Source organism: Lupinus angustifolius, chromosome LG03 (genome assembly GCF_001865875.1).
Source record: "Lupinus angustifolius cultivar Tanjil chromosome LG03, LupAngTanjil_v1.0, whole genome shotgun sequence".
In the NCBI taxonomy this organism is placed as follows: domain Eukaryota; kingdom Viridiplantae; phylum Streptophyta; class Magnoliopsida; order Fabales; family Fabaceae; genus Lupinus; species Lupinus angustifolius.
In genome coordinates, this window is record NC_032011.1 from 508658 (window position 1) to 525134 (window position 16477).

The following is a 16477-nucleotide window of genomic DNA, read 5'->3' on the forward strand; positions in this document are numbered from 1 at the left end:
CCTCCTTTATTTATCCCCCAACCTTCCACGTTTTCTGATGAGATTGGCATAACATTACTCACCATCTACCAATTCTTATTATCTTTGTATATGGATAAGAGTATTATTTATTCTTCTGTTACACCTGAATAAAAAATACATACTAATTTCATCATGTTTATTTCTTAAAACTTAAAATGTTATTTAACAATTATCATAATAAATGAATAGATAAGTTAAAAGACATTGATGGAGACAAGCCTTAAAAAGACAAATAAATACAGAATAATGGAAAATCAGAAACAAAGTTACCAATTTTAACAGCATTATTTAATTGTCACACGAATCTGCCATCTACCATATATAACTATATCATAGAAACATGTATATACTATCAATGTATGAGTTTTTACATACTATCATTGTATAATCCACCATTAATATTTAATTGTTGATGACTTTTCAAAAAAAGTAATTCAATTAAATTATAAATAATGAAGTGCATATGTATAAATCTTTACATGGTCGATGTATAGATTTTATACTCTAACTATATATATGATTAAAAAACAAAAGAATCATTTACCTATTGACAAAGAAACCAAAATAATGCAGTCTATGTTAAACATACGTGCCATTAATGGTGTCCCTCTCTGTCTTTCAGGGATAACTCACCCTCTTACTCTTTCTCATGAGTAACACTAACCCTCTTCAACTTTTTATTACACTCTTTAATTATCTCTTTATTATTCTCTCTATGATCTATAATATTTATGTATATATTGTTGTTGTTGGTGTTATATATATAGGATGGAAGATCATGAAAGAAGAAGACATGATATGAGGATGCAAATATCACTTGCTAGAGAGGGTATGCAACTAAATCAAGAAATAAGTGATTTTTTTGAGATCAAAGGTGAGATTAATATTGAAGATCTGGATAATCTGTCAAATAATCAATTGGGCTTCATAGCAAAAGCTGCTTAGATAGCTTCTTCTTCACCAACTTCTCATATCTTATGTATTGTTATTAGAGTGAGATCCACTTTCTTCTCATCTTAGTAATCAATTTTATCGACATCTAATGATTTAGATTACTCACTAATTGAAACCATTGAATTTCTCTAGAATTGATAACCAAGATGAAGAGTATCTTAAAATAAGTGGATCTCTCCTCTTTTTATTATGTTACAAGTTTTCTACTCTGTGTTGTGTTTTTAATTTTTGTTTTCTTTAGCTATGTGGGTTGAATCATTTTCTTGTATCCAAAGTCCTATGATTAATTGTTCTCATGTTGCATTGTAATGTGGAAGACACTTCAACTTGACCACAAAAACTACCTTATCAAATTTGTCTAATTAATCATAATCCACCCATTCTGTCTAGATCAAGTAACAGAAAGATAAGTGATTTTTTTCCTTTATATTTTAAATGTAAAAATGTAATCTCATTTTAAATATTTATATATGTTGTTTTTTCTTTACTTTTACGTCGCACTTATGACATAAATCACACTTTGTCTGTCCTCAAATATTAGTGCCTTACAATTCAGATCTAGTCCCTATGTTTAAATTTGAGAGAAAAGTATTGATTATTATCCCTATGGTGAATTGTGAAGATATATGCATATGCATAGAGGTGAAGGCTATTTAAATAAGATGAGTTCTTACTTATTGGTATCAACCATAAAACCAATCGGCAAATAATCACAAGTATAAGTTTTCTTCGAGGTGAATATCATTATTCTGATACCATTTTGAAATTATAAGATTGAGATATAGAAAGAGATAAAAGAATTCTCAAAAAATATATTGTATTGATAATATTATGAATAATGATGTCATGATTTTGTTAACAAGTGTTTATAGTAATATTAGACTTCTAATTAGTTAAGAAAACAAATTATAAAAGATAAGATAAAACTATCTCAATCCTAAAAGATATTTTTGGACACTTTTAAATTAATCAAAAATATAATAAGGAAATTCTCTCGATATCCAAATATTTCCTAGATATTATCTATAAGATAGTTTAATATATTGTAAAATACTTTTATATATTATAATAATTTCCTTCATTATTGTAGTTGTCTCATGACCGATTCCACCCTTGCATAGGGGATAACCGAGGTAATGATGACAATTAGTGACAATGGTGGGAGTAGCGGCTGTGCTTATGATTATAGTGACTACATAGGTGGTGTTGACAACGACAACGATATGGGTTACAAATTGTGCTAGTAGTATCCATGATAGAGACAATATGAGTTACAACCGTGGTGGTAATGGCAGTAACGACTATGATAATGTTATTTGGCAATGTAGTAGTGGTGGTCGAGGTCGTGGTGGTTGATACAATAAAGGTGGTGGGATAATGATGATTGTTAAGGTGGTGTCAATGATAGTAATAAATGTTATGTGATGGTAGTTAGAGATAAATGCACCCCAAAGCAACCATCGGCTCGGCCCCTCCCCTTGCAAAATAAAAGAAAATCTTCTATTATTTTATAACATTGTTATTTTATGATACTTTTTTAAATACCTAAAAACTAATGGGCCACCTGTGTAGTATTTTTCTAATAAAAACATTTTTTTTAAATATTTACCCCATGTGTATATACTTTAGTATATTTTACTTTCATTTATAAAAACTAGTTTTTCGATATGCATTTCATACATGTTGATTCACATTTTTATTTTATGTAACTAAATATATAAGTTTTATATATTTCATTTTGTATAATTAGAATGTTTTTTTTTTAATTTTTGACATATTTTATATTATAACTTTTATTAGATACACTTTAAATTATATTTTTTTGTTTTTATTATAATGTCCAATTAGGAGTAGTTTTAACTTGCAATTAATATTTTAGTGGTAGTTATCCATGATCATATCATTTTTCTATAGAAATTAAAAAATGTAATGGGCAAAATAAAAAATAGAAATTACACTATGATGATAATTACATCATATTTTGGCTTTATATATACTAGTATGTCGTTATGCAACTAAAATTTAAATTTTTAAATATTTTATATTGTATAATTAGAATGTTTTTTTGTATTTGATTTATTTTATAATATAATTTTTTATTAGATATACTTTAAATTATATTTTATTATTATCTTTATTCGAATGTCCAAGTTAATGCGAAAGTGATAGTTTCAACTTGCAATTAATGTTTTGGTAGTGATTACTTATAATTATATGATTTACACCATAATAATGATTACTCTATGTTTTGACTTTATATATAAATAGTTGGGAGATACACTCATGCACCCCGAAAGATATTAGTTCATCAATGAATGAAACATTTGGTAGTACCAAAATATTAAGTTACATATAACTGAACTTAAATACATACTATGGAAGTTTTTGTAAAATTATATAAATCATTCATCTATTTTTATACCTACTTCATGTCTATCGGTCAATATTGCGTGGTATTATATATTCAGTTTTTATATATTTCATTTTTTATAATTAGAATATATTTGTTGTATTCAGTGTACTTTATATTATAATTTTTCTGTGTTTATGATAATGTATAAGTTAAGGTGAGAGATGTGGTTAGTTAATGTGTTTGGAGTGATTAATTAGGAATATATGAGTTTTTTGTAAAAATTAAATAATGTAAAGGGCAAAATAGGAAGTGAAAATTACACAATGGTGGATGTTAAACCATGTTTTGGCTTTATATAGTATAAATAGATATAAAATATAATGTAATAGTATAATGTAATATATATTAACAATGTCTACATTTATATGAAATTTTGGAAAACGTTTTAACAAGGCAAGTTTCATACTTATTTTTTAAATATATAATTTAATTATTTGTATATTATTAAATCTTAAAAAATTCTATTAAATAGATAGATTGATAAATAATTGAACATGATATAATTAGATACGATTTTTTACTGATCTCCAACTGATCCAATGTTAAAATCATAGTATTTAATTCAATTCATGTGAAAGGTGAGGAACAAGATCCTCTTCATTAATGGAGAGACAAGTGGTTGTTTTTACATATATTTTTAATGACAAAAATATAATTTTATGGTAAACAAAATGTTAAAAATGTTATTACATATTATTTTTTATGTGTTATAATATAATATTTACCTCTGTGATGATCCTTACTCGAATGTAAGGTATCCATTGCATGGTCATGCACCTTAAAGGGGAAGCTAAAAGGTATCAACTAATACAATATTAACATGTGGACCTATCTTATGTTTTTTTATTCATGAACCATGAACCAACCACAAAGTTAACAAAGAATAAAGGTTTTGAGCATATAAGTAGTTTTTTTTTATTAAAGTGCAAAATCAATAACACATTAGTGAACCAAGAATAAAGAACCAACAATCAAATTGAATGTCTTCATACATGTCCAAACTCTTCTTGTCTCTGGATTCTATGAACAATAATTGAACATTTAGAGCAACAATCAAATTTATAAACAAGATAATATAGACTAAACAAATCATAAAACACATAAGATGTTATTTGTAACATTGTAAGGTTTGTTTAACTCTTTGTGCAGTTTCATAATGTTCTTCGCCAACGATCCTAGGTTGGAGCATAGTTGACGTTGAATTTAAAGGATCTATTGCTGGATAGATACCTTTGGCAGCTAATCCTCTTGATAGTATTGTAGTGACATCTAGATGCGTAAATGTAGTGGCAGGAGCAGGATCGGTCAAATCGTCCGCAGGTATATAAACTGCTTGAATAGAAGTTATGGACCCTTCTTTGGTAGAAGTAATTCTTTCTTGTAAAGAACCCATTTCGGTACTAAGGGTGGGTTGATAACCCACAGCAGAAGGCATTCTACCCAATAAAGCAGATACTTCGGATCCTGCTTGAACGAAACGGAAGATATTGTCGGCTTGAAGAGAAGTTATGGACCTTTCTTTACTATAAGTAATTCTTTCTTGTAAAGAACCCATTTCGGTACTAAGGATGTGTTGATAACGCACAACAGAAGGCATTCTACCCAATAAAGCAGTACTTCGGATCCTGCTTGAACAAAATGGAAGATATTGTCGATAAATAGGAGTACGTCTTATTCATTGACATCCCATAAATATTATGCCATAGTTAGGGCAGTTAACCCAACTCTCATGCAAGCTCCGGGCGGTTCATTCATTTGACCGTAGGCTAGAGTGTTGATTCTGCAATATTTTGTTCATTAATTACTCCACCAACTAAAAATTATAATGAATCTTTTGATACTAAGATGCAATCCAACTAGTTCATGAGGTAGATGAAGTGGAAGTGAGATGTAAATTTTTTGAGAGGAAATAGGTTGCATCATATATCTATTTTCAGAGTTAGGAAATGAAATGGTTATCTAATTCTGAATCATATCTTACATGTATATCTGTGATACATCATATCAAATTATTTACAGTTCACGAGGTAGACGAAGAGAGATGAATTTTTTCTAAGAGAAAATAGATTGCATTGTATGTCTACCTTCAAAATTAGAAAATGAAATGATTATCTAATTCTGAACCATACCTTATATATACATTTCTGATACACCATATCAAATTACTTACTAAAACACGTAAATCATCTGCAAATCAAGAGAATATCTGATTATTATTCTATTACATGACCAAAATCATGAAATGCTTATCAACATTACTAAATTGACGTTAAACAAACTTCATATTTAACTCAAAAAATTTGATTTTGAAGCACATCATAATGATTTATGCCATTTTAGTAACCATTAAACCTCACTTGAAATAAAACAAAAATGCAAGAAAATAAAATAAAGAATCCGAACAATGCATGTCCATTGAACCTAGACACGAGTACAGGGAAGCCTAACCCGGACGTGTTCCTGAAAATAAACCGGATTTGATAAACGGCGATAGGTCCGGATTCCGTTGAGTCAAAAAGAAAAAACGCATAGCAGTGATCACACAGAGACGAAGAGTGCTGAGTCGGCGTAAGCTTTCAAAACCCTAATATTTTTTTCCCTTTTTTTTTCTCATTGCTTCACCATTTCGATTTCATTCTATGTTTTCTATCTTATAATTTGAGGTTAATTTTATTCTCTGTCGTTCAAATTGTAATTCTCAGTTATGAATTCATCATTTATACTTGAAGTGTTTGTTTTTAGTTTTTAGATTGAACTGATTGATTTTGTTTTTTGAGTAGATCGGTTACTGGTTGTGGCAGCATGCATTTGGTTCAGTAGCGTTGATTGTGAATTGTCGTTTGTTATTGGTGAAGATTCTGTGCAAAATGGATTTGGTATCCAGTTGCAAGGTATATATACACTTCAGTTTTTCTTTTTAATTTTCATTTTGAACAATTTTTTTCATCACCATTTTCGAAGAGTTTGTAGTAGTGAGAGTTTTATTAATTAAGGATGTCATTGCCATCTAGGGTAGCTTAGTTTTCCACGTGAAGCTGGAAAGATGGTTTTTTGATTAGGTTTTGTTTGAGTGGTGCCTAATGCAATGTAATATTTGTTGCCTTTTTCTTTTTTGGTAAAGTGGTTTGGTTTAGTCTCTTAGATAATGCCCCACCAATAGTTCAAAATGGTTGCGTTGCTGGTACCCGATACTTTACTTATTGGTTATTTTGAAACTTTTTAAATATCAATTTATATTTCAATTATTTAATGAAATTTTCCATATCTATGTATCCGTATCGTGTCATAACTGTGCTCCTTATCATTATCTGTGCTTCTCAGGTTATTATTAATGCTTAATGCACTCATGATTTTCCTGGTAATTGGCAAAGGAGTTCAGTGTCTAAAATTTTGATTTATATGGATAGGCGAAAGCATTTTCTTTGGCATGCATAGTATGTGCCTTGTCAAATGATTGGACTTTGTTTAGTTTTGTTTGATCATCTGTTATCGCAGAAAATTTCAGTCCTTTTGTACCACTGATGGACATTGTTTATGGTAGTTATGTTGGCGTTGATACTTGTTACTTTATCGACAGCATGATGCTCAGATACTTTCTTATTTCATTTTCTATGATACCACTATATAGTCTGAAATGGATATGAATAGTTTATGTATTACGACACTTGACTTTCTTTTGCATCACTTCGAAGATTGTGACAGCACGGTATATCAGTTTTCTTGTTATTCCCCTCTTCTTTTGTTTTATTTTCGATTTATGCTGAGCTATTAACAATTATGATGTTCTACTGTACTCATTCAGTGACATTTCTTGTAGGAAAAGTTGACATATTTTCGTATAAAAGAGCTCAAAGATGTGCTCACTCAGTTAGGACTTTCAAAGCAGGGAAAGAAGCAGGTGAGATAAGAGTAATATTTTTTATTGTCAATGTTAGGCATTTTCTTTGAAAAGTGAAACCTGATGTGTCATTGTCTTTTATGTTTTAGATTTTGTACTTGTATGTTACTGATCAAGAATATGAGCTTAAAACAGAGAAGACAATGTTGCCAATCTTTTGCAGGAACTTCCATGATTGCTGTAACTTTGGTTTTAGCCCTTGCATTATTGTTTTTGGTGCACGCTATCTTCTTGGGTTTTAGAATGATGTAATAATGCCAGTGCTTCATTTTTTTGTAGGATCTTGTTGACAGGATAGTATCTATTCTCGCTGATGAACAGGGTAAGAATATACTCTCCATGATACACATACATGAATCAATCATTGGTTTTTGTTTGTTTCTGTTTGGGTTGTGAGAACGCTTATGTATTTGAAATCTTACACTAAATCTACTTAGTAGTTATTTTTACTAAATTATTGAATGTGTAGTTGTATAATGGCAATTGCCTGTTGTCGTATGTGCATTACCTTTTTGTTACTTCATGCTATATGGAATTTCTAGGAAAAGACAGTTAATTTTTCCATTTGCGTGAAATAGTAATTCTTCCTTAATTAGATTAATTTGAGGTGATTCTTTACACCTTGGTTTGTGTTTGTGCCTGGAATTTCCTTTTGATATCCACTTTGTTAATTTAAACTATGGCCCATGAACTCCTTTGTGGGCATAGTTTATTGAACCATATGACATTTGAAATATTTAGTAAATATGTGTTTCATTATGTGAATTTGGGTTTCTCATTCCCCTTTCCTTTCTCTTGTAAACTAAGGACCTTGTTGCTTTTTTCCCAGTTTCCAAAATGTGGGCTAGGAAGAATGCTGTTGGAAAAGAACAAGTGGCAAAATTAGTGGATGACACATATAGGTAAGTTTTAGTCAGAACATTCCTGATGACATTTTCTTCATCTACCTTTGCTATCATCAGAAAAATGTAACTTAATGGCCAAAAATATTTCGATCATCACTTGACAGTTTACACATGATTTAGTATTTTGTTTTTCAGTTTGCTTTAGGTTGATTATACTTGTACACACATGTCTTAATCCATTTGGTTTTATTGATTTTGTTTTATTGATGTTTTTTATTTTCTTTTAATCCAGAAGATTGCAGGGGTCCGGAGCCATTGATCTAGCATCAAAGGGACAAGGTGCCTCAGATAGCAGTAATGTGAATGTGAAAGCTGAAATTGATGATTCCTTTCAATCAGATACAAAGATTCGCTGTCTTTGTGGATGTTCATTGGAAACAGAGCCATTGGTCAAGGTATAATATTCGATATGTATCTTCTGTATTCACGATATGTAAAATTCTAAGCATTTTTATATGCACTTATGATTTTGTTGGTTATCAGCCAAATTATATATTTCATTTTCCCTTGACGACATGTACTTTTTATTCAGATCTCGGATGACCATTGATAATTATGGCCTTTTTATTTTTTCTCATCTAATTGCAGTGTGAAGATACAAGATGCCATGTGTGGCAGCACATCAACTGTGTTATTATTCCAGAGAAACCTATGGAAGGAACTCCTCCAGTTCCTGAGAAATTTTATTGTGAAACCTGCCGACTCAGTCGTACAGATCCGTATGTCATGTTCTGTTATTTTGTCTTATATAGGGTGGGATTGAATTTGAAAATTTTCATTTTTAAATATTTCATTGCTGAATATATATTTTGATGTTTACCTCGGGAGCCATTTTGCGTCTGCGTGTATCTTCAAGGGCTTGCGTTAGTTGATTGGCATAATTTGCTTGTAATATTCATTTGGTTAGGTATGATATCCTATATTGGCACTTTGAACTGAACTTAAGTAGTTGTCAAATGATAAACATGAATCATATGATGATTGCTCTCTGTAGCACATAGTTAATCAATTTTTATGTGCATATTCTTTTGTGATATAATTATGTTAGAGATTCTTATTAATTATTATGGTGCTTTGTGAGCAAACTTTTTTCCCCATTTGAAGGATCTGATAGCGATTCTCTAATGTATGCTAAGTTTGTTGTATTAATTGGCTTTTCCCTCTTTTTCTGTTATATTCTCTTCTAGTTGAATAAGATTTCTTATCCTGCCATTCTTTATTAATTATTATTTACGTTGTTCCAACTCAAATTTGCATTTTTTGCTCATTTCTGTTGCAAGGTTTTGGGTTTCAGTGGCACACCCGTTGGTTCCTGTGAGGTTGACTACAACCAGTATTCCAACCGATGGGTGAGTTCATTGTGTGGGTTAGGTGAAGTTAGACATAATTTATGTGATTGGGTTCATTTCTCTTTGATGTTTAATTAAACTATATGCTTCAGTGAGATTTTTTTACTCTTGTTGCCTAAAGTTATAAAGTATGGAGAGGTCAATTCGGGCTTGACTACTATCCATTTCCTTTGGGTGTGAGGGTGGGGGAGGGATGTATATTTTAATTCCAATATTGGATGCAAGTTCACGTTTATTGTGCATAGGTTTTGATTGCTTTCTATAGATGCTCCACAATCAGTTATTTTGTGCCATATGAAGGAATCATAATGTCAGTGCTAATTCCTATTTATTTTGTTAATAGTTTATTACAATAAAGGAAATATTATTAGAAGAGAAAAGTAAAAATAAACAAGATAAGGCATCCTCACAAACAAAACAATAAGAAACAACTAAAACCTGTGACAGAACTATGCAACAAAGCATGTGAATCCCCCCTCCCATATGTAATGGAACACCACTAAAGAGCCCATGGGCAGATGTTGTGAATTAAAGTTGTTTAGGTGTTGAATATATTTCTCAGAGGTGAGAACTCTCTAAGACAATAAACTATTGAAAACTTAAACCTTTTTCCTTCTTTTCTTGTCTCAAGGTTTTTTTAATTCTTCCTGAGATAGGTTAACCTTGTTTTTAATATGCTTTCTGTTTGAGTTGTTCAGAACCAACCCAGTTCAGAGTGTGGAGAAAACATTTCAACTTACGAGAGCTGACAAGGAATTGATATCAAGGCCAGAATTTGATGTCCAGGTTGGTTTTCTGATTCAGTGCTAGTAGTTTTAAATGTTAACGCATAACCTTTTATCCAGGTAGCGTATTGATGTTAGTGAAATGTCAACATATGTAGGCTTGGTGTATGCTTCTGAACGACAAAGTTTCATTCAGGATACAATGGCCACAATATACAGACCTACAGGTCAACGGTATGATAATACAAGCCATGACCTCACTGGAGTATTTTGGTTGCTTGTGAGAATAATGGTTTCATGTTGTAGGTCTTGCTTGAGTTTTCATATTATATTGTTATTATTTATGTGATTAGAAGCCCATGATTGTAAAGTAAAATCTTAGATTTCTTAATGGGATGCATGAATTTTGTGGTTGTATTTGATGTTGTTGTAATTGACTTTACTGTCTGTGTAGGCTTTTCTGTACGTGCAGTTAACAGACCTGGTTCACAATTGCTTGGAGCTAATGGCCGTGATGATGGTCCAATTGTGAGTTCACCGTCATCTATGCTTATAACCATTCATATTTTCCTGCTGAATTGGTGCCTGTATTTTTAATGTAGATATTTTTACACATGGGTGCTAGTTTTAGTCTAATCTTTTTTGCAGTGTTTATTAAATTTATCAATATTGATTTCATCCAATTTTATTTTATTTCTCTTTTGCCAGATCACGCCATTTACAAAAGACGGAATTAATAAGATTTCCTTAACAGGGTGTGATGCTCGCATTTTCTGTTTAGGGGTCCGTATTGTTAGAAGGCGTAGCATGCTGCAGGTAGATTGCATTCTATATTTTTTTAATTTCCATTTATATTGTCATGGATGACCGTTTGTTAATTTTTTTTTTGGAATATATAAGTTTCATGTTAAGAATCCCTCTACATCATGTTGTTAGTCCAAAGTTTCCGACGCTGGTCCATCTTGGTTGATTTCTGACCAAAAAAATGAAATTGGACAACTTGAAATTAGATTGCTTGTGTGTCCTTTGACAATTTTTTATTAGACAAGATTCGTTAAGACAAATACTGAGGGTGAACATTGTTGTTTTGAATTTCACGTGCTTGTTTCTTGGCATTTAGCACATTGAGTAATCAAATGCATGTCTTGTTATTGTATCCATAAAATGTTGACTTTATCAAGTGCTTATGTTTTTAGTTTCATGCTTTATTTTGTTGGCTTATTGCTTTGGATTTTCTGGGATACATCTCATTTCCACGTATATAACAAAGTTAGGCTGGGTTGGGTGTACTAACCTGATCAAGTAAAAGCAAATAAAGAACAGGTAGAAGCAAAAAGGAGAAAAATGAAAAAAAAAAACAGGTAAACTAAGAATGCTTCAGCCAGCATGGCTGCCCTGCCCAGTCTCTGTTATAGATGGCTGCAACATTGAAAAAACCATTGTCAGAAGTGCTGAATACACCAGTTTTTATAAGTGCAATCTTATACCTTGGTGAAATAAAAGTATAGTCCACGAAGGATGAGATATTTAATTCTACATTTGGCTGAAATGTCTATTACATGTATGTTGAATTTTGGAAGTAGCTATATGTTTAGTGAATATTTTTACTTCCACTCTTTTGATTCCATGCATTAAGTAATTGAGTCTCTGTTATCTAGATCTTAAACATGATTCCAAAGGAGTCCGAAGGTGAGCGTTTTGAAGATGCTCTTGCACGTGTCATTTCTTGTGTTGGGGGTGGAAATGGAAGTGATAATGCTGATAGTGACAGTGACTTGGAAGTGGTTTCAGATACCTTCAGCATCAACCTTCGTTGTCCAGTAAGGCTTTCATGCATAGGATTATCTTAGTAATTCATGGACTTGTACAAATCAGTTCTCAAAATTGTGAAATTTATAGATGAGTGGTTCAAGAATGAAGATTGCTGGAAGATTCAAACCATGCATTCACATGGGTTGTTTCGATCTTGAAATTTTTGTGGAAATGAATCAACGATCCAGAAAGGTAAGATTCTAATAAATAGTGCATGATATGTCTTCCCACCCCCACCCTCATTTATTTATGTTTGATGAAACATTTGTTGTTTCTGCAGTGGCAATGCCCCATATGTCTTAAGAATTATGCGTTGGAGAATATCATTATTGACCCTTATTTCAACCGCATCACAAAAATGGTATATTCCCTCCCTGGTCTTTGTTTCCTTCTTTATAGAGCTGATATTTGAATAACCATTAGCTGTAATTGGTTTGTTGATACAGATGACAAATTGTGGAGAAGAAGTTACGGAGGTTGAGGTCAAGCCTGATGGCTCTTGGCGTGTCAAGGTTAAGGGTGAAAGTGGACGCCGAGAGTTGGGGAATCTTGCTCAATGGCACTGTCCTGATGGATCCCTCTCTGTTTCTACTGATGCAGAAGTCAAGAGTGTGGAAACTTCGAAGCTCAAACAGGATGGGGTTTCAGATAGTCCTGCTGGTTTAAGACTTGGCATCAGGAAGAATAGCAATGGAGTTTGGGAAGTCAATAAACCTGAGGGCACGAACACCTCTTCCGGTAATAGGTTGAATGAGGATTTTGGAAATCATGAACATGTGGTTATTCCAATGAGTAGCAGTTCCACAGCAAGTGGCTGGGATCGTGATGATCCTAGCGTAAATCAAGGTGGTGCTGGGCATATTGATTATTCAACTGCCAATGGGATTGAGATGGATTCTCTATGTAACAATAATGTGGATTCAGCTCATGGATATACTGCACATAACACTCCGGATCCGGTGGGTGCTGCAGAAGTTATTGTTCTGAGTGACTCAGATGAAGACAATGATATATTGGCCTCTCCTGCACTTGGGTACGGAAATAATCAAACTGGTGCTGCAGGAGATGTTTACTCTGTGCCTTCGCATGAAGTTATTGATGCATATGCAGAAGATCAGCAGCTTGGTGGAAATCCGTGCTCAAGACTTTTTAATAATGCCAATGAAGATGATTTTGGGTTGTCATCCCCCCTCTGGTCACTACCTTCTGGAACTCAGGCAAGCTCAGGATTTCAGTTATTCAGCTCTGATGTGGATGTGTCAGATGCATTGGTCCATTTGCAGCATGGTGATATTAATTGCTCCTCATCAGTCAACGGTTATACATTGGCTCCAGATACTGCTTTGGGATCTAGTGCTCTCATACCAGATTCATCTGCAGGGCGTTCTGGTGCTGAATTAAATGGTGGTTTGGTTGACAATCCATTGGCATTTGCTGGAGAAGATCCCTCGCTTCAGATTTTTCTTCCAACAAGACCAGCAGACTCGTCCATGCAGGATAAATTGGGAGATCAGGAAGATGTGTCAAATGGTATCTGCACTGAGGATTGGATTTCTCTTAGCCTTGGAGGTAGTGCCAGTGGCAGCAATGGTGATGCATCAACTACAAATGGGTTGAATTCCAGACCACAAGTTACATCCAAAGAAGGTCCGACTAATACTTCGACCGATACTGGTATGTTACTTTCTGAACCTGAATTTAACTTATTTTTTGGAGGAAGTTACTGTTGTAAGATCTTCCTTCATATGAAAATCTACTGGAATGTGTTACCTGGGGAAAGCATTTTATTCAACTTATCCTCAATATATATCAGGATTGTAGAAGTTTTAGACACACATCTGGAGGTTAATATCCTTTCCACATTTACAAGTGGTCTGGCAACTGTTTACATATTCTACAAATGCAAACAAATTAGGTCATAGAATTACGAAATTCTTAGAATAATATATTGTTTTCTTTTCGAAAACAGATCTTTTGCTTTATCTATCTGTTTTGTGTTTCACTAGTCTGTAAATGAACATGTTTTTATTATCCTTTTGAGAAGGAAAGAGTTCTTACTACTTAGTTCTTTTGCACATGTGGTGATCACTAAGACTTTCTAACTTTCACATCAATTTATTTTATGGAACTTCACAATTCACATAGGTGCTGTTGCGTTGGCTGTTACTTGTTACCCACTTGTAGACTGCTCAAAATAATCTGCATAGTTGTTAGTCTTCTGCATCATATCATCATCAAATTCATCTCATTAGTTCAAAGCAAATTACATACAAGGAAATAACCGTTTAACTAAATTAGAGATATGCTAACTGATAGTTGAGTTGTATTGTAACTTGTAAATAGAGGAAATCCTATTAACTAATTAGTTGGAGAAATTAATCTGGATGAGCATAAAGGACATGGTATTGTTTTTTTTTTTGGAAAATGACTGTTCATACAAATGGCATTCCTATATTCTGTGTAAGTTTGACAACTAAATCATTGTGGCTAGTTTTTTTTGTAGGGCATGTTTTTTATTGCTTCCTAGGGTTAAGCAGTTCACTTGTTTACTTGAAAGAATTTTTTAGGGAGAGGAGGGACAAGGAAGGAGGATTATATCAAACCTTCTAGAGATCTTTTTTTTCTTCATAAAAATGACATTAATGGCTATTAGTTGCTTCTGCATGAGAAGTTAATGTTTATTTGTGCATCTTTATAATGTGGAGAAGCTGACCTCTTACCACAAACGTGAGGAGGTTAGCATTTCCCTGTACACCCAAAATGTGTATGTGGTTGTGTTTCCACATTCTGTTTCCTTTTTTATTGTGTTTTGTGTGTTACATTTTACAACGTGTCATGAGTATTTTGACAATCCTTCATGCATTATGGCATTTTTTCTCCTCAACTTTCTTTACCAATTATTCCTTCTTACGCAGCTTCTTTGCTTCTTGGTATGAATGATGTTAGAGCTGACAAAGCAAGCAGACAAAGATCCGATAGCCCTTTCTCATTTCCCCGCCAAAAACGTTCAGTAAGGCCCCGCTTGTATCTTTCTATTGATTCAGATTCGGAGTAGAGGTCATAGGCCTTGTGTGTCTAATTACTTTAGATGCGTTTTTTAACGCCACATTATTATGTATTAGAAACTGAAGAAAGTTGAGAAGCATATTTGGTCCTCAGGAAATGGAAGTTGATGTAATCTGAGGCATCTCTGTGGAATAGAGTTATGAAATTTGTCCTGCCAAAATACTTGCACCTGTAGGGTATTATTTCCCTATTGGTAAAGATGTTGGCTATAAAGATTCTGAATTCATTATGCTTGATATTCAAGTTGTCCTGACAAATATGATGACAGGTGAGGAGGAAGATATATTAGTCCCTCCAGTTTTCATTGAAGATCTGCTGGTGTTGGTATAGTGCTGCTATTTGTCCAGACGGTCCTTCAAATCTATTAGTACAGACTTTTTGATGTGGTTGGGGAGTTCCTGTCAAGAATATATTTGCAATTTTGTCTCTGCTGAGAGCATGTAACCTGTAAATGTTAAGTTATCAGACACTTAATCATGCCCCGGTAGAGAACTAATTTTCTAATATATGTTTGTAATATATTTAGGCACATCTCTTGGTTTGTGAATCCTAGTCAGAATCATCATTTCTCATGTCTATGTATTTATTTCTAGCTGAACATCTTGGCATTTCTCTTGAGCACTTTGCACTTTTGCTCAGCCAGACTTAAATAGATTCTGATCTTTTTTCCTTATTTATTTAGATGTTATAAAGTTTTCTTACTTTTCAAGATTTTAAACATCTAAATAGATGTGCCATGATTATTTTCTATGAAATTTATACTCGTTTCTATTTGAAGGGCGTGAACTTGATTTCTTTGAAGTCATGTATAAGTATCCCTAACCTGTTACCCACAAAGATAACCCACACAACCATGACCAACTTGCATAACAGGTAGCACTCACATATCTAACTACATTTTTTTAAAACCTTAAATGTGACATTTAAAGTTTTAAGATGAAGTAGTTCTTTAAAATATTGGAGGCCTTCTCTTTTCAGTTCCCTCTACATCTTAAGCTGCATAATCCATGAAAATCTACCTGTGAAAAAGGTATTGTTGACATTCTTCTGGTTACATTCCTCCAAAAGCTAATTCATTTAGCTCTTGAAAATAGGTGCTACATTCTACTGGGTTCCCACTGAAAATCTCATATTGAGTCTGATTTTGGTTATAGCTGTTCAAATCTGTCTTGGTCATTCATTAGCTTTCTAAGAGATTCATCTATTTTGTTCTCAATATTGAACTTCCTGTTAAAAGAGATGAGATTTTAATACTGATCATCTTCATTAGACTTCCTTTTTAGTGTGTTGAAGGAACTGTCATTTGAGAATTCACTTTGTTGAAACTATCTTCA

At 32.8% G+C, this 16477-nt stretch overlaps 1 protein-coding gene across 6 annotated transcripts; it reads left to right on the forward strand.

Moving 5' to 3' along the window:
* LOC109342741 (E3 SUMO-protein ligase SIZ1-like) lies at positions 5760-15761 on the forward strand. 6 transcript variants are annotated; one of them, XM_019580711.1, is made up of 19 exons: positions 5762-5956; positions 6169-6279; positions 7206-7286; positions 7566-7608; positions 8116-8188; positions 8424-8586; positions 8780-8910; positions 9472-9540; positions 10239-10326; positions 10424-10499; positions 10720-10793; positions 10974-11081; positions 11924-12085; positions 12165-12269; positions 12358-12438; positions 12524-13751; positions 14993-15087; positions 15200-15261; positions 15412-15761. In XM_019580711.1, exons 2-18 carry the CDS (start codon positions 6256-6258, stop codon positions 15248-15250), a joined length of 2652 nt encoding a protein of 883 aa, XP_019436256.1. In that variant the 5' UTR covers positions 5762-5956; positions 6169-6255; the 3' UTR covers positions 15251-15261; positions 15412-15761. The 6 variants fall into 6 exon arrangements, with proteins under 6 accessions (XP_019436257.1, XP_019436256.1, XP_019436260.1 ...); XM_019580715.1 differs by having other exon boundaries at positions 8424-8449; positions 8480-8586; positions 15200-15761; XM_019580712.1 differs by having other exon boundaries at positions 5760-5956; positions 12524-13745; positions 15200-15761.